The 24,541-nt window shown below is 39.9% G+C and overlaps 1 protein-coding gene across 1 annotated transcript in view; it reads right to left on the bottom strand.

The window, feature by feature from the left end:
* The window catches only part of ITGA9 (integrin subunit alpha 9), a 233,419-nt gene that overhangs the window by 83,827 nt on the left and 125,051 nt on the right, over window positions 1–24,541 (bottom strand). The window contains exon 17 of the mRNA XM_026067943.1: window positions 12,708–12,784. Within this exon, the coding sequence (XP_025923728.1) occupies window positions 12,708–12,784 (77 nt within the window). The remainder of the gene's footprint in view (window positions 1–12,707; window positions 12,785–24,541) is intronic.

Consider the following 24,541-nt stretch of genomic DNA (forward strand, 5'->3'; position numbering starts at 1 on the left):
AGGAAACCTGCATTTTAAAGTTTCCGGATATAACAAGTACCATCCCTCTAACATGCTTTAATGTTCTGTATTAATGCCTGACCCACATCATTACACTACAGTCAGCAAGTGAAGAAAGACTAGCTGGGAAAGGCAAAAAGCAAAGTTCTGCAATGTTCTTTTCCCCACCCCCCAAGATGCTGGTGCTTTTATTAATGTGGGTCAGGGGAGCCAATCTGCTTTGCAAAAGCTATGTGGGGACATATTTCTCTGTTTCCTGTACTAGAGAGTATTTTTAAAAAAATGTAAAAGTATTTAGCATTTCCCTTTAGCCTGTGCATATTATACACAGTGCAGGGAAGGAATGTGATAGAGTTTGCACTTATCCTATTAGTCTGGGTCACCAGCTTTCCTTTCTATATAATAAGCCTTTCTCTCCTTACTGCAAACCTGCATCTACATAGGTAAATTCACCACTACTGCCCAATGGACAGTGGAAGCTACAGCACGCGTTAATTAAACTGCATGTGGGTAAAAATGCTTCAAATGACTGAAGTCTAATCTGTCCTCTATCTTCGTTAGATGAAGTTATGCCGCTTTTAGAAATAGGGGTCCCACTTCTTTTTTAAATCAGTGAAAGACCTAAGTGAGTAAACAACATTGGTAACATGACAGATCCAAAGCAGACTACTGCCTTCACCAGCCAGCACCGCAGTTAGTCTTGGCAGTTGGGGGATCCTGAATAACAATTTTGTCTCCATAAACTCTTAACAGCAACCCTGTAAACCTTCCTCTTGTTGGGGTTTTGCCACAGCCTCTAGAGTCAGGACAAACTTCGGGAGGAGCTTTGCAAACACTTAAACTATAACCAATAAAAATTTGAAACCCTCAACCGATCTTCTGGGAATTCTTTTGAAGTCTCAGTGAAAACTCAGAAGTAGCAGCCCCAAGAACAAATCCAAACCAAGTAAATACTTTAAACAACCCCAGAGGGAGCAGAGCTATTGAATTTTATCCTGCTTGGTTACACCACTTCCCTGTCGCAGGTACCTTCAAGGTCACTTCTCTCTGCAAAATTCAAAGCCAGTCTAGACCAAGGACTCAGGCGAACATGTGAGTTACCAAGGTTTACTCCAGGCTGCTGCAATCCCCCTCTCGCACTGAAGCATAAGCCAGCAAAGGAGCAAAGAGACCTCACACAGCTGATTACTGCAGCCTCGCTGAGCTGCATTAAGCCAGCTATGGTAAACCAGCTCTGGGCCCAGCACACAAAGCCAAGGTTTCTAGCTAGGAAGGCTGGAGCCCAGACAGACGTGGAGACCGAATCAGCAGACGAAAACCATCACCACTTCCAGCTGCCCACCCCACCCCTCTGGCAGACATTGCTGCTTTCAGTGCAAGGTGAGCAGATTTGGATTTCACTGAAAAACGCAGTAGTTGAAGAGCTGGTTCATGCCCTCAGCGGTGGCACGTCCCCCAGCAGGGTATGCCCATCAGTGATAGGTACCAGCAGGGAGGAATTCCTCTGCTCCGATTTCAACACGCGCCCACAGGAATGTCCTTCATTCACACACAGTCAAAGGGAGAACGGCCGGCTGCAGAGTTTGTCAGGAATTTCTGCGATTAAAACACTCACAAAACCTCAGCATATCCCTAAAAATGTTACTTTGGCACAAAGCACCCAAGTTCACTGAACTGTCAGAAAATCCAGGACAACATTCAAAATAATTTTAAAACAATTGATGAACTCTAAGAAGGACTACCATTTCTCTATTTCTCTAGCTGAAAATCTTGCTTTTCAGTCTCCTGTACGTAGCAGGTAACACGACACTGCGGGGAAAAGGGAACGGAGAACTTGGGGAGCAGCCCAGAGAGATCCTGTGTCAGCAGAGTGCAGTCGGGGAGTGGCATTGTGCCAATACTACTCCAAATGAATATGGAATAATAATATGCCAATCTTCCTCCATAGGAAAGGACAGAACGTTCTTGTTCTGTATGAAAGACGTCCTCACTGCAGCGAGCCCCGTGCCCAGGAAGAGCAGAGGAAGCGGAACTGCTCGTGCTTGTTCCCTTGTGGAACAGAGCTGCAGTTTCCAGTTCTCCAGTTCCCATCTATATTGCAATTCAGGAACATGGCACAGACGGTTAACTTTGACTCCTTTCCTATATCTTAATTTAAAAAAAACAAATGCCCTTGAATGCTAAACAATAGAAAAACACACACACTCTAGGAAAACACTTTTGCTCTTCATTGTACTATTGAAATGAATTCTGCTACAAGATTAAGTTACAGCTAGTTACCACATTTTCAAAACTTCTCTGGGACTTACCCTCTCTTCCCCAAGTTAAATTTCTCCACATCTATCTCCCATAGCCATACAATACATGCAACACCCAGCCACCTACGTCTTCAAACTTTCACAATTAAATTAAAAGTACTGTGCAGGGGGCAATGTCCACAAAAAAATACCCTTTATCCTATCACCCTACAGAAATCTGTTGCCTTTCTTTTATTATTAGCAGCAATTTCAATTGTACCCAGATGCTCATAACCCTTTATAAACAGAACTGAAGAATCAATGGAGAAGGAGCTGACTCTGCTTTCACAGTGTTTACTCCAGGGAGTAGCTTTTCATTTGAATGGAGTTACCCTGGTTTATGACACTGTCACATGAAAGCAAGATCAGGCACAGCATCTGCAGAAGCTAAAATCTAATCTCTCACTCTTGCAGACACACATACAAGCTAGCCTCTTTTATAACCACGAGCAGTGTCCTTGCAACCAACGATACCGTGCTCCTGGGACAAAGTTATTCCCATACATACTTGTAAGGCTGCGTCCTACGGCTGGAACACAAACAAAAACCAATTACTAGTGGTAAAAAGAAATGGTCCAAGGCACATAGTTGGAAGTTACATACGCCAGCTTGATGTGAAAAAAAACCCTATTTTTCCTGTTTGTTAAAATACTTGAAGAGTTTCAATTGAAGATTATTGTCCACAGATCTGGTAGAGGAAGTGAATTTGGAGGAGGGATTCAGCAGCACTTTGTTAACAGAAGGTTTCTAGGAATTAGATCGTTAACAAAGTCACCAAATAAGCCACATTTTTACCAGAGAAATTATACCTTCAGAAACTGATTTCCTATTTAAATCTGATTAGACAGGTTTTACTGTTTGTCCCATTTTGGGAATGCTGGGGTACAATATGTAATTTAAAAGCACACTCAGCTGAGCATGGAAGAGGGAGAAAAAGACCAGTGACCTCTACACCAGTCACTTTTAGAGGTCAATAAAAGACAGTTCATCAGAGATGAACAGGTAGAAACCGCAGAGGTTTCTTACTTCAGGAAATTTGTTTTTGAGTAGCAGGTGTTGTACATCATGAAAAAGTTATGTCTAAATGTCAAACATGATAACCAACATATACTCACTAAAGTATCAGCAACACTTCTCCTCCGTTTCAACCATATAGCACGCTCAGAACCAGCAAAGTGATTTACCTGCTGACCTACAAAGATTTTGTCATTGCAAGATATAATAAAAAAAGAAAAGTTCACGCAGCTGCATAACAAAAGAGCATGTGTTTATATATGTATGCGTGTATGTATGTATCCACCAAGATGTAGTTTGGAAATGCAAAATAATGGTGCATCTGCTTTTCATTGTAGTCTGACCAGTATCAAGAACTTCAGCTTCTTGAGGCAGCTAACATATGACAGCACTGCCAGAGGTTAAACTTTGGTTTTCTTAGCTATGTACTTTGGTTGCTAGAGCAAGAAACAATATGGTGCCTTGCAATTTCTTAGGTCCATAAAATACCGGTGTTGGGATGCTCACAGAGAATGAAAGGCTACATAATGGTTCAACAATAAACTCAAATTATACCAAAGCACACTGCTTTTGTTTTGAGTTTAAAAAAACCAAGCAAACAGTAAAATCCTGTTCCAGTAGATACGGTCAAGTGGCTTTTACAAAGCAGAGCAATATTTCAGAAGTGGCAAGACTGGCTTGTACAATACCCCTGATTGGTAATGAGTGGCCTGCTATTAAAAAAAACAGGGAGTGGAAATCTGTATTCTTGCATTACATGCAGAGTATTGAGGTTTCTTGCCACTCATCACCTGATGGCTCTATTACCATCTGGATGGGTTCAGTCACCATATGTTCAAAAGGAACAGGACTGGCCATGGCTATCGAATTGGACTTTATTTATTTTGTGAGAGATTTAGGAAGCTCTGTGTGCAATTAGTCAGATGGAAACCAAAGAACCATTCCTTCATCCCCATTCACCCTCAACAGTGGAAAACATTCACTCGTTCCTCAGACGATGCTCCCACTGCAACTTGTGCTACATCCTGATTAATTGCTGGCGCTGCTGGGTAGCCCTTTCAGGAAACTGCAAATCAGATCCTGGATGTGCTACAACAAAATTTTCCACGTGCCTCACAAACGCATCATTCAATCTACTGGCAACTGGTTGTAGGTAAAAGATAAATTAGAAATCAGAACTCTGCCTCCTGGATTCACCGACCAGACTTAATTTCAAATACAATTACAAATGTACTAATATACAAAAAGTGGTATAATAATAAGCCTTTTCATTTAATCTTTTGCAGTGCACCATATTACCTTGAAATAGCATTAAAATATGCTATAATTTATGAAATCATTTAAATCACAGTGTGAAACCTGGCATGATTTCTTGAGAACATAGAAAAGAATCTACTCATACGCACTTTTCCAATGTTTTCCCATTCTTCTCTCCCTGGAAACAACTCTTTTGGTACTTAAAAAGATCTGAACTTAGGACAGGATTGGGTATGATCAAGTGACTCGCAAGCAGCACATGACTCCCATGGGATCAGTCAGGGCTCTGTCTCTGTGTCCCTGGAGTCAGGAATATCCACATTGGTATCTACAGCTTAACACAAACATGGTCCCAACTGAAAGCCCAGGAGCACCTTCCTAGCACTAGATATGCTAAACCATAGCGTGTGCTCATTTTTCTTTTGTTCTTTTTTTATGAAGCAGAAAACTAGCTCCATCTGAATAGCTCCGCTATTTAGAGTAGCCAGGCTAGGGTAAACAGTGTCAAAAACATTTTTGAAAGAGGTGCAAGTTCAATGAAAGATATAAAAGACAAAACGAGTGAAAACAAATTCTTCATCTGCTATGAATGAAGAGGAAGGAAAAAATAGATATTATCTGAGCATGTAATTAAACTCCAAATGAAAGGATATTGTTTTTCCTCATCACGAATGTTTTTTTTAAGATGCACTTCAGGGGCATAAAACCACAACGGGCAGGCCATGAAACATGAGGCCTCTCTGGAAACAAATTCCTGTTGTTTGATCAAAGCGAGATAAGTGCTGAGGCACGAGCCTGGTCAAATTTATGAAACAGCTTTGCTTCCCACATTAAAGCACAAGCTTGCAGCTTTTCTCCACAGGTTTACAAAGCCTATGATCAGTGAAAACCCTTACTTAAAAAAAAAAAAGATAAAACACTACTATATTCATGAAATGCACACACTACTATACTCATGAAATACACTCAGAAAAGTTTTGATCTTTCTGATCGAAACTTTACGTTATTGCTCCTTCCTTTGGAGCACACTGCCTATCTATCTGCATTGTTACCACACTAAACTAACATTCTGCACTATTATTGCTTGTGTTGGTGAAAACTAAATTGGACAAAGCTGTCATAACACATGTTTTTATCTGTGATTTCTGGATTCCTTCAGCTCAGGTTCTGTAATAATTTGACAGGTCAAAATGAAACTGCTGAGATTTATTTTTCAAATCCAAGTGCCTAATGTCTGATCGTGGGCCCACTGAATCAGAGGGAGTACTACCACCAATTTTACTGAGTCTGTCAGCATATTCTTTATTGCATCTATATGTAGCATTTGCAAAGCAATCACATGCCTCTATCAATTGCACAGGTAGTCACCCATGTGAAATTATTCATTCTTCACAAATACAAATAATATGCTTGTAAACTTGGGAGTTCCTCCAAAGCCCAGTGAGCTTGAGGTGGGGGGAAGAGGCAAGCTCTCCCCTGTGTTTTCTGTGGGGCCGGGGTTAGGTCCTCTGAGATTACATCCCAAAAGACCATTATCTAACCATTTACCTGCCTGTTGAGTACATAAGCCAAAACAAATTAAAGAGGCAAAAGGAGGATTGGCAGAAACCTTGTTAATTCTTTAGTAAGTCACAGAAGGAATTTCTTTGGGAGAAAAAAAAACTTCTGCAGAACTGACCATAAGATTTCTGGCAATACTTTTTCACCATAAATTACTTTATTAAAATGGAAACATTTCAAACTTGATGAATTTTTTGACGGACTGGGTTTTTGTCCATTTGCTGGCTAATTCCAGAGGAACTGACAGAAGCAGAGATGGCCCAAGTCACAAGCCTGACCTTTCAATTGGAGAAGGGACATTTCTCAAAAATTCCATTTCACAGTAAGCTTTTGAAAGCTTTGGCTTCAATGCAAAACAATTTGCAAAAGTTTGAAAGTCTGCAAAATGCACCTGTCACCCTTTTGACTCTCTCTGACTTTTGCTTATAATTCAACATTTCCAACATAAATAATTTGCAGCAATATATACAGGAAGGAACCCCAATCAGTCTGTAGGGGAAGAAGGTCAATTTGAGTCTGTAATAAAAGGTGTCTGTTAAGGATGCTCTAAACCAATATAATAACAATAAAAAGTTACATATTCCAAACAGCCAAACATACAAGCAGAAGTAGCCCAATGGGTGAGTAATCCTATTTCTAATCACAGATGAAGGGTAAGCTTATGTCACACAAATATATGGAACACAGACTTCCTCTTGGAACCTTCTCAGGAATAGTAATATTTATTACAGCATTTTCTATCCAAGGAGGCTCACAGTCTTGTCTTTACAAACTGATTTACATAACATGCACACAGCTCGCTTCACTCGTGCTGGAATACAGCAGCTACATGACATGCTGCAACATCATTTTTCTTCTTGCACTATTTGTTTTCCGCAAAGCTGTTCGATTCATTGTGGGACACAGGCTGTCACTATATTTACACAGTCATACAGGATTTCCTCTCTAGCTGCATCTCCTAAGGAAGCCACCACCCATTCTGCTCTGGTCTTTTAGTTGGTTTATTATAGCTGAAAGAAAGACTGTTTTTTGAAACGCCCTTACTATTACTCAAACATCTCCTTTATGGTTTTCATTCAGTTCCCACTAGAGTCTAAACAAGGCTTGATAACTACTATTGCCTTTGCAGAGAGATACCTGAGTGTCCATCAGATGGACAGGTATCAGACCAGAACACGAAGCTAGTTTAATATCACAGATAAGATTTGTGTTCCTGTCTACCCTGCTTTTTTTTTTAGCTAGAGTGCTTTTCTCCCACAGAAAGTAACAGAAGCGTGGATGAGCAGATTAAGGCCAGAAAAGTCTAACCTTCCACAAAACATACTTCAGATATTCACCCAGCACATCATGAGGGAACAGATGCATTTCAGGTTCTCAACAAGTAGCTATGGGGAGGCTCAATAAAAATGTACTATTTACTACATAAACCTAATGGAAAAGACATTTGCTGTGCTGAGAAAACAGAATGAGGCATTCAAGTCAAGCATGATATGTAATAAAGGTATTTTTAACATTAAAAAACATATTTGAAAATAATAGCTAAAAAACACTCCTAATTGCATTTTGCTTTTCAGTACTGTATTGCTGGCAAGCAAAACCTATTGCTGTCCCAAAGGCTGTGGCTATAAAATAAATGCTATTGCAAAATATTTTATTCCCATATCTCTTATGGTTTCAGATTGTGCCATTAGAGTTACCCACATGCAACACATACAGACCTTTTTTATGCTAAGATACTTTTTTTTAAGTCTCCTCTTTCTCAAGTCACTTTTTTTTTTTTTTTAAATGGGGCATTACTGCACAAATAGGGCCAGATTTTGCTCTCTCCGATGACAGCCACAAGGTTTAATGATTAGGATTCTTTGACGGTGAGGCCATGAGGTAGTCTGTGTACTCTGTGGTGCCAAAACCTCACGTGGTTATTAAGAAAAACAGATTTGAAAAGAGTCGTGACTGGAAAGACGAACTCCCTGTCTTTTGCCCCTTCCGTTTCTCCCACCACTCCCTTCACTAAGTCCCCAGCACACTCCATGAGTCCTTTTTGTCCCTGCTCCTAAGCTGCTACCTGCACTTGTATGCGAACAGCACTCATATGCCCACTAATAAACCCAGGCCATGCACTAGCAAGACCTGTTGCAGCAGCCCTAGCACACCACCATTCAGCTGCTCTACGTGGTCGGTCTTTAGGCCTGCCCTGTGAAGTTTACTTCCCCACAATCTGTTTCATCAGGCCCCGCTCCCATCATTGCTACCCCCCCATGCTGATGGTACATGTCCTTGCTGGTAAAGGTGGCATCGGGAAGAGCAAGGAGTCCCACAGGCAGGTTTGCAGCCACAGCGCTGGCAGACACCCACGACGGCCCTAAGCCAGTGGCTGCGTGTTGGTGACAGGCGATTCTTTGGTGAGGAGATTTTACTCAGGTTACAGAGAGGATTCACTTCGATAAAGTCAGAGACCCACAGAAAAGCTGGTTGCAAACGATCTCTCAAGGGGTCATACAGTCCATCTTCCTCCTCCTCAAAGCAGGACTGTGGCTAACAGGAGATCAGCTCTGCTGGGACTTCGTCTAGCCGAGATGCTGGCACAGCAGAGAGTCCAGTCTCTCTGGCAACTGGATCCAGTGCAGCACTAACCTCCTAAGTGAAAAAGTTTTCCCAGTCTCCAATCTGAACCTGCCAGCCACAATCCATGACTGCTGCCCCTCATGGCATCTGCCACGATCAGGAAGAGCTTGGTTCCTTCATCTTTGCACCTACGCTCCATCCCTACAACAAATATGAGCAGGTTTACATGCAAACCCATGCTAACAAAGGCAGATGAGCCTGAAGGGAGGCTTAAGAGAGATTCGCTGTTAACTAAAAACAAGCCCTTTCCTATTCAGGATAAGTGCATTGCGACTCTTCCTTACTCCAGTGTACTGCATGTAACCCAGACCTTCAGCCAAAGTGTCCAAGGACACCTTTCACTGTCACAGAAGTATTAACAAAAGCAGAAAATGTGAATCATCAACATATCCTCCCCGCCGCTAATCTTCGCAAAAGCTTTCGGAAGCAGCCAGAAAGTTTTCACATTTTTTAATCATTTCCTACTTTCGAGCAGTCCTACTCTCTCCTCCTCTCCTTCCCTCTACCAGTTTCACAGAGGAGGGTTTCAGCTCACCCAGCAGCACAGTTTTCACGTGCGACAGCACCTCGACAGCCTCGCCAACAGGAAAGGACGAGACAAAACCAACCACAGCTGGTCAGAACTACAGCAAAGTTTCCAGCTTATGCCTGCAGATTTCCCTGGTTTGGATAAACGGCTGCATATTATGTCATTACCTGGTCTGAGGGATGAACATCCAGGACTCTTTTTGTTTTTTTCTGTTTTTTTTTTTTTTTTAATCAAAGTGCAGTGCTTCCCATTTGAGGGCACATGAATAAGCAGTGGGAAGAGAAGGAAGATCCCAAAAATCACACAATCCATGCAGACCTGTTTAGCTCTTGCCAACACAGGGCTGTTTTTCCTAATAGTCACTTGGTATACTGTTTTGGCATCTTCAAAGCCGGGTGCAATCTTTTAACTGTATAATTCTTATCGATTCAAATGCACTGCCCAGGAACTCTAAATCAGAGTAGCTTGCGCAGTACCTGAGCTTGTACATGTGACCTCAGCAAGCAAGTCTCATGATGATAATGTAACCTGAGAAGTAGCTAACTTCCTATGCACACAGATTCTCTAACCAGCACATGTTTAAAAGCATGTTATATTGTGAGGCACAAAACTATACATTACAATATATCGTGCTCTGCACAGCTTTTGGCCCTAACATGCTACAAATGAACGAAAAGTGCATAAGAACAGCCAGACTAAGTCAGCTCATCTAGTCCACAGTCCTGTATCCAACCATCTTTAAAGCAGAGGCCTATGGAAAAACAAGGCAAGTGTATGGTATTATTTTCCTCACATATTTCTGCAGCCTTCAGCATTCACACTTACTCCTATTACATATCTCCTCCATTAACTTTATCTATTAGGCTTTTTGAACCCATGTAAACTCTCAGCATTTGCAACACCCCCAAAAGTAGAATCCACACTAACCATGTCTTGTATTAAGAACACTCTTAATTGCATTTTGCTTTCCAGTACTGTATCGCTTCGTTACTCTGTTCTTTCCGTTACTCTAAATAACTTAGTATCATTTGCAAGCTTTATCACCTTGCTATTCATTTTTAGCAGATTATTTTCCTGATCAATTATAAATATGGTGGATACCACTGGCCCTAGCACAAACATTTGTGGAGGTTTTTGCATCAGGAAAACAGTCCATTTACTCCTACCCTTTGTTTTTTATCTTACAATTATGAAGTAGCGCTCAGGCACTATTCGTCTTAGCCCTGAACAACTTATTTTCTTTGTGAGCCTTTGGTGAGAAATCCTAATGGAAGTCTTTTGGAAGCACAAGTAGATTGCATYAACTGGATCACCCCATCCACATACTCAGTGACATCTTCAAAGAACTGCAGCAGATCCAAGAGACAGCACATATGTCTGGGGAAAGCCTTCCCCAATATATCCAATGCATCCATGTGCCCACTAATTGTATTCCTGATTTTAGTTTCTACCAATAAATCCACCGGATTTAGTCAAACACCATTATTGAGACAAGAGCATTGCCACAGTCTTGTTAATAACAAAGTTAGTTGCTTAGTTCCTGGGTGCATATAGGAATAGATTTACTGCTCATGCTTTTTCTACAAAAGAATACTTTGTACACAGCTTTTACATAAACAGGAATAATGGGAAAAAATGCTGACAGCATTCTTTAGCATGAGGTATATGGGGCTGGAAAAATGACCATATTCAAGACAGGCACTTCCCTAAAATCAGAATGCCTAGCATGTTTTTGTATTTTTATAGACAGAAAAATCATTCTGTTTTCTTTAGAGATACTCAATCTGTTATGTTTCTTAGTAACTGAAGCTGACACAGTCCTTTACCTAAAGGAAACCCATTCATTGTAGACTTGATTGATTTGACGACATCCTGTTTATCTCAAACAGGACTTCAGAATGTCACTGAATAAAAAAGACTTGAGAGCTTTTGTTCAACATTTTGCTACAGGAATGTTGTACTGTATTTGAATAACCAAGCTTTTTTGACAGTTGTGGCTTTTAAATTGCCATGATAACATAAATAGCAGCTGTAAAAGTAAATAGTCTAATGCTCCAATCACTCAATATAACTCTTACTGCTGCGATTACTATGCACTGACTGACAACAGTTTTTAGAACCTGTCCCTTACTTTTTATTGATTATTCCTCATCTGTAGGACAAAATCCCTCATTTGTTTTCCCAGTCTGCACAGACAGGTCTCCAGTTCTATTTTTAATACACTTTGCTTACCACTAACCTCTAGCAAAATGTCAAAAATCCAGAGTAATCACAGTTGAAGCTTGGACTCTGCAACCCGAGACCTAATCCCTGCCATGCCATCCCAGCCAATGCAGTGAAACATTCCTGTTGACTTCGGGAGTATCTGGAGAAGTCCATAACTTCTCAGATTTGACTTAGGTTCAGTTTCAGCTAGAACTACAACTACAGCACATTGTAGACTTACATAAAACCTGTGTGTATCTGCTGACTATTACTTCTTTCTTTTTTGTTTTTCTAAAGTAGAGCAGTTTCTTCCCCTCTCTTACCTGACCTGAAAGCAAAGTGTTTCACAGAAAGGATCTGCATCAAATAGCAAAACCCCTGACACACAATTAAACAACTCGCATCAGCACTTACATTTCTAAAAATGTGCTTAACATGCTGGAAAAAAAAGGAAACAGAAGTGATGTGTGAAGTTCACCTTTAGCCCGATTTACCCAGAAATTGAATAACTACATCCTGGCAAAGAACAGGCGTTTTCCTAGGATCACCAGTCAAAAGGGACAGAACATATCTTGTCTACTTAATGAGGTTTATTATCCCAGAAGAAAGTGAAATCACACACACACACACACACACACACACACACATATATCTCCAGGTTATTAACAGAAAGAAACCGACAAAGGAAGGCAATATTTCCAGAGAGTGAGCAAAATCACACAAGTTCAGAAATTAAAATAAATAATTCAAACCTCAAAGAAGATTAATCAATTCACCATATTCTGAGTTGTTGCTTATTTTAATTTTCTGTGTGACATTTTTTCTGAACGAAAATGCTTTGCCACATACAGTTTTACTCCTACCATGCCATAAATGGTATTTTATTGTCTTTGAAAAATGGCAGAGTCTAGCAGATCAGGACCTGACTTCAGCATATTTCTTTACTTTTCCTGCTCCCCTCCACTATGCTAGTTTTTCCTCCAGTTTTGTCTTTGTATCTTTGTGTGTGCACAGCGCCTACCACCATGGGTGTTCTGATTTTATGTACATTCTCTACACCTTACTGCACTAAAGATGGTATTGTTGTCATCATCATTCTAGTCTGGAACAGGATATAAAAGCTCTGTATTTGTATTTTGGATTTTCAGTGCTTCTTACATAAAATGAATAACATATGAGCAGGAAAGAAGAACAAGAGAAAAAAAAATTCACCCACTCACCTAGACAGCAATAATTTACCCTGAAGTTTCAAATCAGCAGCACAGTCATCAGATTGACAGTTCCTCTCAAAAACAGTCTGCGAAAAACAGAGAAAAGTACTGTTTTAGCATGAAAAGGATAAGATCAAAGTTCTCTTAAAGAAGCAGCATGTTTGGACGAAATGAAAAAACAATGAAATTTGTGACATGGAAATGTACGGTGCGAATGTTATGGAAATTCAAAGGCAGCCAAATCTCATCTTTATCAGAACCCTCTTTATTCTGTTATAATTGAACAAGAAAGTTCACCAAAACCAGACTCTCCTGGAGATTTTCCTCAATCTATTCCTGCTTCTCATCTGACAAGAATTACTTCTCACACAGTATTTCTGGCACTCTTATTTCTGATCCCAACACATGTGCATGAGAATAAAACAGAAAATAAGAAACTATTTATGAAACTATTTTCAGTCCTAAAAACTGGAACAGAAGAAATCATGAACCAAACAGATTCACTGACCTACAGTAAAGATAGATTTGAATCATTTTTTGGATTTTGTATATGGTAGGAAACATTTCAGGTATCCTATAAGCAACAGAAAACTACAACAACTGTGACACACCAACGATACCCTAGAACAACGGAACTGCTGTCAATCTTGTGAATTCTGGGAAAGACCACCATTTCTGAAAATAAATGGACTGATAAAACTAGGATTTGTAAAAGGCAGACATATCACTAGGCATGGGTGCACCATTTAAGCAGCAAAGGGAATGGCATGTTGACAGAAAGGGAATATGTGAGACGTCTACATAAGCCTAAGCAAATCTCTATGGAAATTCATCATGGCTAAATGAGGCAGCCATCAGTGACCACTATATTCATGGTGTTCAACAAACCCAAGTTCTGTCAAGGTCATGGTTACTTTTCCCTCGCTATTGAGAACAGGGGCCAGTACCTTTCTGGTCAGCTGACTAGACTTTTTAGGCTTCAGGGTGCATTCTCTCAAACGTGTAATGCTTTTCAGCTTATGAAATATTCAGAGGACAAATACCTCAAGTGAGGATTACAAAAACTGTTCACCTAGGAAACCTGACACTCCATGAGTCTCTTCCTTTAATACGAATATTCCTTTCCACAAGCTTGGCTCCATGACTCCTATCTCCAAAGTAAATATATTTCAATTGTAAGTGCAAAGAGCCAGCAAATCTGTGTAGGATGTGGACAAAGATCAGACTACACAGAGTTGCAGAGACTCAGGGGAAAAAAAGACATACAGAGTTAATAACTGTTTGAATAGCTCTGCCCAACTGTATCAGCCCTGGAGAAAGACTTTCAGTCTTAAGCCCAGAGGGCATAGAGATTTCTAGTCCTTGCCTCGCTAAGGAGATTCTTACTGAAGGAGACAGCTAGCTTTACATTTTCTATACTGTCTGAACTTTCCAAACAGATGTGGACCTTTATGAAGCTGGTTAGTGTTGGGACTAGCAGATTTCAAACTATACTGTAARTTGCACTAAGCTGCAATGAGAAGACTCAAGAAAGTCGGGAGGTGGGCAGTTCATCTGGGGCTAGTTACTCTGCCCGTTCATTTTCCTTTCCTATCTTTCATTTTCTCAGAATTTCAGAAGGGGAAATTGTTGAGGATTTAAACGCAAAGGCTGAACTTGCACTTTTTCCTTAATAAAGATTACTACACCAAAGGGCAATAATCACGAGACAACCCAGTCCTGAGACAGGACCTCGCATGGGAATCGCTCTCAAAATGTGGGACATTTCAGAGGTATGGCCTCAAAGTCCTCAGAATTAATCCTCAAGAACTAGAGTAGCTATATATAGGAAAGACTGACCTTCAGAGGAGAAGAAAAATAAACTGTAGAAACATCCTTGCCTGACAATTTCCCTGTTTGTATTGCAGAAATCTTGGCAAAGTGAACAGGGTGATCAAAGATATGACCTACACTTTTAAAAGAATCAAGTCCTGTAAATACATTTAAGGAACTACCTAATAATCCTGGAATTTTGTTTCTAAATCTATAGTTCAGCAGGAATGAACAAATACCTCATTTCCTAAAACTACTGAGCACATATCTCTTCCACTACATCATGCAATACAACACAAGCTACTTTGAAATACATTAGGAATATTTTGTTATGCCAGAGCAACTCAAGTTCCTGTGCAGCACTGAGATAGCAGAAATACTGATGAGTCCCCAATCCAGAATTGTGTAGGAGTGAACCCTGCTTCTGTGCAGGCTCTGGAGCTTGTTCAGGTTTGGAGGAGAAAGGATTTCCAGTCCCACCAGAACTTCTCAGCGGCCAGGACGCCTTCAGACTGCTGGAGCTGGTTCAGCAGCCAACTCCATTGCAGGCTGATCATATCTCTGGATTATTTTGTTATTTCCCACCATTTCCCTGGACTGAACAGATGTTGCTATGACTGCGTCCCACCTTGCTTGTGCGCTTGCTAAAGCCTCAACCCTGCGACTTTTCACAGCCAAAGCAATCTGCTTTCTTCACTTTTTCTTCCACTATGTTGGCCTCTCCTCGCTCCATCCCCCCAAACTGTTGCTTCATCTGCCTTTCCGGTTGACTAATTCCTGTATGTCCAAATCCCTCCTAAAGAATTAGGGGGTAAACACACTGTAAGTCATCATATGATTTGTGAAGATTGCTTATATATTTTCTTACTATGCCCTTATTTGGTCTATTTGGGCTGGGATCTCTTTGGTCCAGAAACTACCAGCTCAACATTTGCATGTTGTTTAGAGCACAGTTCCGTTGTCAGCATATGCATAGGCCCTACTGTAATATAATCTTTAATTTAAAGTTAATTCTATGAGATCTTAGAAGTGGCTTAGGCTTTACAATAACATTTTTAGGTATTTATAGAGTTCTTCATATATTCTAAGTTTTGAACAAAATAACTAATTTTCAAACCACTGGGCTGTAGGTATTAACCAGACATGGATAAAGGGAAATTGGGTAAAACAAATTGATTCGTGCTGTTGAAACACTTCATAATTTTTGAAGTTACTGTTATCCAATGTGAAGAGAAGCAGTCCAGAATAGTGGTTTTACAGAAGTTCAAAATCCATTGATTCTTACTGGAGTCTGCTTAAATTGTACCAAGTACCTCACAGTTTTGAATATGCTTCTCCGAGATGGTCAGAAAGCTTCTTTACGTAAGAAATAGATTCATGAAAAAATTCAAAGGGTTTTTTGGGGGGTATGCAGAGGAGGAAGGGAGAATAGAATCGTCCTGAGTGACCTGAATGAGAAACACAGCTGCATTTCTTACATCAAGGCCACAATACTTCTGTCTGGCATTTCCGAGAGAGAAATAGAGTTTGTGTGCTCACTAGCACAAAGATGATAATCCCAACATTTTTAGGACATGCTGTTTTCACACTAGAAGCAGAGAACTAATGACAGCTAATGACAGCCCGTGCACAGCAAGCTGGCCAGATATCCTGGCATCACCAGATCTACAGCAAAACACAGAGTAAATTCAATGTTCTGGGGATCTGTGATTCTTCTCTACATTCTCTTTTGTTGCATAGGACCCAGCAGCTCCTGGGAATTGCCCCATAGCACTTCCTATCAGGTCACCAGACATCCTGGACAAACATGCAATTTCCTCAAACTCTGCCTGACAGCTCTTCTGGGCAGAAAAGAAGATGCTTCTAGGGAAATCAATAAAGGTGGCAGATGCATCCTAAAGAGTCAGTAGATATGGATGCATGTTGCCAAAGTCCTTTAGAGGGCAATTCAGAAAGCCTAACTTAAAAGACACTAATTATAAAGAGTGAATAGGTATGTCTGTACACAACAGACACCAAGAAGAGAACTAGAGCCAGCTGGGAAGGAGGATGCATCTAGACAGACACTCAGCTCAGGGCCTCACAGCAAGTGCCTTTGTGTCCAGACCATCTCTTGAAGAACGGCACAGAGTTGCATTCCACATTTTGTGGTACAGGCCAGGGGTACATCTACAATCCTCTGCCTCAGGAAGAAGAAGGAGATCGCATCCATAGTTCCTGTATCCTAAGGCATCCTAAACACTGAGCTGCTGGGTGAAGATATTCTCGTATTGCTTCCTGCTGACGTTGGACTACAAAGGCATGAGGCTAGAAGGAAAATACACAAGAAAGAGCCTGATTTCAGCCTAATGGTTAGAGCTCTCTGCTCAGAGGAAGCAATCCAGTATTTCAAACCTGACTCCCTAAATCACTTCAGTTCCTTCCAATGGCTGTCTAAAATTAAACACATCTATGTTTCTGGGAGTAGGGAAGAGGACAAGAAACAGAGAAAACTGAAAAAGGCTGTGTTTATGGCACTCCTGCCCACAGAAATTACGGAAATCATCCAGTATTTCCAATCCAATAAACAAAGAAAAAAAGTACTTCAAGATATTTAACCCCCCAAAATTCAGGGAAGCACACAGAAATTTCAGGCCTTAGCCAAAACATGCAATCAAGACTCCCTTGTGAGGTTACCAGTATTGTGTTTCAGCAAGAGTTGCTTCCATCCTGTCACAGAAAAAGGGAAAGAGACAGCTGAAGGACAACGCATGAAGAGAACGGAGAGAAACTGGATTCCTGAAAGAACTCTTCAAAACATGTCCTTTTCTGATTTGGGTTAAAAAAAAAAAAAAAAAAAAAAAAAAAAAGGTGACCAGACTAGATTCAGCCTAGATCAGACCTGACACAGCACATCAGTCCACAAATAGTTAGAAGTGCATCTCAAAAGGGAAAGGTAGCAGAGCTGGCCTTCTGTAACTGAGCATCCATTCCTTCAACTTCCTAAACTCTGCCATATACTTCAGTGGAATAAATCAGGTTATTCAAAATAATTTGGATTAAGAGTATAGTATTCCAACCTCTACACTGATTTCATGTAAATTGTCACCATACCCTATGGTATGTGCAAGGATGACTTAGAAATTAAATCATGAACAAAAGCACGTCTATTTAAAAGATGTAGGATAAGGGGGTTTGTCTGTCTAATAATTCTTCACTGTTTAGACCTTGATGTTGTGGCTATTACCACATTATCTGATGAAGTTAGGTTCCCAGCTCCTTAAAGGGACCAGAGTATGTGATCCAACTTTCAAAAACATGGAGCAGTAAGCAAATCTCACTGCCTTTTCTAGAAGAAATTTCCTCTTCTACAGTTTGACAGATCAGTCACATATATATTAATGTGCCTAAACATAGACACAGGAGCCTGATTTTAGACCTTTTTAATTTATTCATTTTGGCTTTAAATTTCAAGTTGCCTGCAAAATAAAGCTATTACCTACAGACACCTAATACCTATTGATCACAGATAAAGAAATAGTAACTGAATCTACCTAGACATCAGCCTATGTTTCACTATACTACTGATGGAAAAACTCCACTCAAATATCCTGCTGAGCCAAGTACAAAACGGCTGATTTAAATTCCCTCTAGAAAAGCAATTAATATTCTGAAAAACTTTCCAGGATTTCATCAGATGTGCTGGCTAAAATAAGAACACATTATTTACGCAATATCTCCAGTGAATGCCGGAACAAATGCATGACAAAGGAAGGAATATCATGGGAGCCATAAGCATTCAGGAGAATCCTACTATTAAACCAAACAGCCATGTCAATGCAGAAATGACGAAAGCGACTGAGATGAGCTAGGAAGTTCCCCCACTTCCACATAAACTTCGTGGGAGCACATCTTCCCCCAGAGAAAACAGATGCTTATTTATAGTGTATTAGTATAAGAAAACGGGAACTGAGCAGTAATAATTGTTTTATTCAGCTAGTAAGAGTGAACCATGTAGAGCTGAACTGCTCCAAGCGGAGAAGGCCAGAGGGAAATCAATCCACTTTATTGAGTGGAAAGCCCTGGGCCTAAGGCTCATGACTAGCACATGGCCACTTGTCAAGTCATCTAAGGCCAAATGCAATCATTTCTCCTCTGGCTCAGCTGTAGCCTGCTATTTGCACCTTTCAGCAAGTGCTAAAAAGTGGACCTGGTGGGCACCAAGATAGAAAGGAGAGAGAACATTCAAATATAACAGGAACAGGAATTCCCAAAGGAAATCAGCTATGTGGAAAAGATCAGGAATGAAACCTGTTAGTCATTGAGAACAAGCAGAAATTAATAAGCATATGTGTATCAGTTATTCCTCACAGCAGTGAATGGATTTAACAATGCAATCTTTTGTCCTCATATTCTCCTGGGGTGAAGAATTACAGTTGGGGGCAATAGAAATATGCCCCCAGTCTTTCAGAGCTTTATTATATTTCTAGTCTGACTCACTCACTTTTCAGGCTGAGGCAATTTTTTCTTTTTTAAATCATTAACAGTTCAAATCATCCAAATAGTGTTCTCATTTTACAAGACTTCAGACCTTATAAATACATGGAACAATAGATGGGAAGGATCTTTTGGGTTAATTCTTCCATCTCCCAATACCATTACAGGATGGGTTTCTGAAGCATACCTCTCAGTATATTTTCCTGTCTTGTCTTAAATGGTCTTCCATTTATTTTGGATGACTACAAAATAATTCAATTATATAATCTCAGGAGAGATTTCTAATGATATTCAGGAATATTCCTCACTTCAAACCCCCTTATATCTACTACTAAAACTGTAACTGTGCAAGATGAATCTTTTTCACCCACGATGCTTTCATACTTAAACATTTTAACATAGGAGTCAAAGCCTTTGTTACTCATCATGCAAATATGTAATTATGATACAAGAGCATAATAACAATGACAAATGATAAACAAACATGGCAACTATTTTGTCAGCTGGAAACACAGAAAAACTTTAAAAGAAGCGGACAGGCAATTCATGTCTCCCTTTAGTTCATTCAGAACCCCAAGGATACATGAAAGTCCTCTCCCGAAATCCACCTGCACTTCAGCGGTTTTGTATTTATGAATGCTGCTCTGGACTGACAAGGATTCTGTGGCACAGAGGTACTCTGAACTGAGGGAACTATTTCAGGGAACTCTCATGCTATGTTTTCTCAAAATGTTAAACATACCAATTTAACTCTACTGATTCTTCATATAATTGCTGTAAAAATACGAACTGAACTAATGAAGCCTGGTTTCCTAAGGCTGTCACTTGACTGATCTGCTTTTTAAATTTCTTACAATTTTCTCTTATAACTCCGTATGTAACTAAAAATTCCCCCTTTTTTACCCTTGCAATTCTCCATCCACAGAGTAGCTTGGAAATGAAATGCGGGCTGTTATTCTGAACTGTAGAAATTACCCAAAAGCATTTTAAGTGAGGGCTCATTTTGCAAATGCTCATGTGATCACCTCTCCTTTCTCTACCTATTTATTTTATGAACCTTTAAACTAAATCAGATAATTCAAGTTCTACCACATAATATAAGATGATCTTTTAGCCTCACCTTACCCTGGCATATGTGCATAGCCTACACATAAAGGTGTATACATATGCATAGGTATAGACATATACATGTACACACACATACAAAAACACACACACATATACAAATATATTTATTAGCACATGATATCAGCTGGTTTTTTAGGAAGCCCATAAGATCTAAACCTGGGGATTAAACATATCTTACACATACTCAGTTATGTTGTTTTTCCTCTACTATTAAAGAGGAACATGAAAAAGTTGGAAACTTACTGGCCAAGCCTGTCATTGCTTAAGAATGAGCACAAAAAAAAAAAAAAAGCAAGCATACCATCAGAGGCACTGATTTCCACTAATTCTTACTTAAACAAATTTGCTAATTATAAACATTTCAGAGGTACAATACATCTGGACACCTGCTGTTCTATTTCAGTTCTGAATCTCTTCCAGACTTATAAATCATTTCTCTTTATTGCCATTCAAGAAAAAAGAGCAGGCAAATGCAACACAGCCTAATCCAGTACACGCTCAGGGTGGGTCCTTTTCAGATTTCCTGGCATGAACAGCACCCGGTCCCTGCCAGTTCAACGCTGACTCTGACCAAACGTGTCTAGAGCAAAGACAGACACCACCAAAGGGATGGCAGAGGGAGGAGTGGATCTCATCCCTTCTAGCAGTCCCACCCCAACCGGAGGGAAAATAGTGGCAATTAAGCAGGAAGGGTGGCGCAGAATGAATTTCTGCAAGAATAAACGTAGGAGAGAATTTGGGAGCCTGCCCAAGGAGGAAAGATAGTCCAGTGGCAAGAAGCTTCATCTGGAACAGCAGCAATTAGACTCATTCCTGTTTTCTCCCCAAGATTTCCTGTGTGGCTGGGTATAAGACACTTAATTAAGCTTTACTCTTTCCACATATCCAGTTACCTACAGGTATACTAAGCCACTAAGGCTAAAGCTCTACTAGTAAATTAAACTGGCCTCTAAAACAGGGTGGGGATGTGCAAAATGGGAAAGACCCTTCAAACCTCTTAACTCTTGGTCCTGGGCCGAGTTTGCAACAGTTGGCCCAGCCTAAAACTGTGCCAAGAACCGTCCATTGCCTTGTCCTCAGTATGGGGGGGGGGGGGGGGGGAATGTTTTAAAATAAAGAATGACATTATTTGTGCAGAAAACCAAAATTACTAAAGATCTTCATAATTCAGCTTCATGAAAATCCTCCTATACTTTATCATACCTGTCAGCTAAGCTTACGTATTTATGTGCAAATACTTAACTGCCTTTTCAAACACAAATATTTTCCCAAAAAGTCCTTTGCTTTAGAAAGGTGAAGTTTACTTTATCCTAGAAAAGCTTGGCCTCACTCACCCAGGGTGCAGCATCGTACCTAAACTCTCACTGCGAGTCAGTGGTACAGTTGGGAACACAACGTCCTAAACGTCTGACTCTTCTTATAACTTAAAAGCAGTTTTATGACAAACTGTTCCTGAAGTCCTGAAGACACTGACGCAATTAATTCTGAGGATATTTTCCTGTACCGACAAGGTGCCTCCATCCACATAACAGCAGGTGATTTTATTACAGTATTTAAAACAGACAGAATTCTAGCATACCACGTTTTGACTTCTAAGTTATATTTACTGGATATTACTAGAACAAATCCCCACTGTATTTGGCAGATCTTTCTCTTTCTTGGTTGACATGTATTTATACAGTGAGTATACAAAAAAAAAATGTTATAGTGCAAACCACTTGTGACGAACTAAACCAAACAAAGTTCTGAATACACATTAATTTCCCTAAAGTAAGAAGATTTATTAGTTTTTTCCAGTGGACAGAGGCAGCAACTGGATTTGGGAGGCAACAAGGAAGCTAATAGAAAGCCATCTTCAGGGTGGGAAGTTTTAAAACTCGTAATACTGACACACAGAAAAAGCAGAATCTTTGTTTCCCCACCCAATCTTGACCCATCAGAGATTTTCTGTTTGAACACGACTGAGCTGGCTAGCCACGTGCAACATGGAAAGCTGTAATCTGCTCCATATAGCCAGTCTCCACATCTCCATCCAACAATTGTACAAGTTGCAGAGGCATGTATCAATACACTTGTACACATGACCCTTAAGTATTTGCTTTTGTTCCCACAAATAATTATACTAAACTATAGCAACCATAGTTTCTGGTAAGCACATAAAAGAACTGAGAAAATAAATAAGTCAGTTATAAGTCAATTGTTACTGTAACCTGGGCCAAATAGTCCCTCAGGCCAGCTTAATTACACTATTACTTCCTTTTGAAGTATCAGAGCCGCTTTTCTGACAAAAATGGGCAATATGTAAAGTTCCACAATTGTGTATTTTTTCAAGAGGGAATTTCAGTTAAGATCCATTTGCTCAGATCTGTTAGGAAGTTCAAATTATTTCTCATATTTTGATTGTTTCAAGGACAGTTCATTTAGGAACAGAAGCAGCCTCCTTCACTAAACAGTCACGGTTTTACTTCTTCTAATACAAGTATTTTGTAGTGCCTCACAGTAAAAGTTACCTTCTTTTAAAATGGATGATCAATAAATAAATGCATTTTGAACACCTCCCATCCAGGCACTCCTTTACTACTCAAGCTCTGTTCTGGTCTAAGCATTTAGTACAGGACCAGACTGTTCTCTCATAAACAAAATATTACTGATATAAGGGATGAATAACTGTCATAATCCTTTTCATGATTATGTCATCAGGAAGGGATACACCTTCCCACTGACGGTTGCCTACAAACACTATTTTCAAGCTGACTTCTTAACACATTGGAGCAAAGTCCTACAAAGAACTTCGTATGCTCAAGATTATCTCCAACTCTCTTGTCAAGAGGCCACCAGGTGGCTTTCCTACCTCCTTGTTTGTCAACAGTGGGGACAAAGGAATACAGGACAGTTGTACACTCTGTTTGGGAAGTCATGTGCATAAGTAAGGAACACCTGGTCATGACAACTAAAGCTACATCCCAGTGGAAGTGATCACGTCAGCTTTACCATGACTTTAGTTTAAATAAATTATATCTAGATGACTATAAAACCCACATGTTTGCAAGATCTATCAGCTTTCAAGTAGGTCTAGCAGACCTGAAGTAGAACTTTGAAAGCTGGAAGTCATCTCCTCTCCTGCCCTGTCAGCTCTCCCTCCCAGTTCTTCAGCTATTCGCTACTTCCAAATCCTTCTCACGCATTCACTCACCAAAATCAGCCACCTGAGCTTATTAGCAAAGCATCAACCTATAACAGTATCTTAATGGTGTCTTGAAGCAACAGACGCAATATTTCAGATTTAAAAATGCTACTTCTTACTAGTTCAATAGAATTTAGGATTTTTGAAAACCACACATCACTAGCTATATTTAAAGACTTCAGTACTAGCACTAATGTGTTTGTCCATCCACCCACACCCATCTTGCTGTTTTCAAAAGGGACATGTGATATCTATGCTTCTCTTAACAAGCATCCACCTTATTGCTAACCTGACCTGATGTTCAGAGAGTGCCGAGTACTCATCTATGAAAACAGAGCCCACTAAACCTGTCTTGAATTGGACTGCCACAATGCAAGGTCCTTCCAGAATCATTAGATTCTTTGAAAATGTAAATCCTTTATTACATAAACTTTGCTTCCTACTATGCCTCTTGGTCTTTAAAAGTAATTTCTACTTGCAACATGACAAGAAGCCTAAAAGAGAATGCTAAGCAATGATTTTCCCATGAAATCGATCTTTGAGAACTCTGTCACTATGCCTCAAGGCTACTCCGTCGGAGCTTTATCACCATGACTGCCACACTAAATCTGAAACTCTGCCCACTTCCTTGGCTGAAAGCATGCTTCCAGTCACACCCCACGTCAAAATCCTTCTCTTACAAAGCTAAGTGAACAACATCTGGAAAGCAAATGGAAAGGGATTGTTAAACCGGCTCCCTCTCATTCAAATTACACAAGAAAACAAGTCAGGGAAATTCCCAACATATTTTTGTTTCTGTTTATAATCTCAACATTTAGGTATTTTAATATTAACCTGAGACTATGCCTGCAGGGATAGATAGGACCTTTTAAGTTTAAACTCAGTGGTAAAGCACCCAAGCAGTTCAGTTCATATAACATTCCGATTTTCACCACACTGTACAGGTTCCAAAATTCGCTATACGAAGATGTGAACATATGAATTCCCATCATGTTTGCAACCATATAACATTTAGAAACTTAATACCCACACAAATCCCTCTTTATAAAAATAAGTAATTATTAGATTCAAATTTCATTCATTCATTTATAAAAATAAGGCATACTTCAATAAATACTCATTTCTTTAAGTACAAGGATTATAGCCAAATACAATTAAAAACACCTGGGTATCTGAAAAGGCAAATCTCTTTAAACAAGAGATTTTTTAAGCAATCTCTTTTAGCTGCTTTTTTTCCCAGTAG

This window comes from Apteryx rowi, unplaced genomic scaffold (assembly GCF_003343035.1).
Source record: "Apteryx rowi isolate R43461 unplaced genomic scaffold, aptRow1 scaffold_265, whole genome shotgun sequence".
Taxonomy (NCBI): Eukaryota; Metazoa; Chordata; class Aves; order Apterygiformes; family Apterygidae; genus Apteryx; species Apteryx rowi.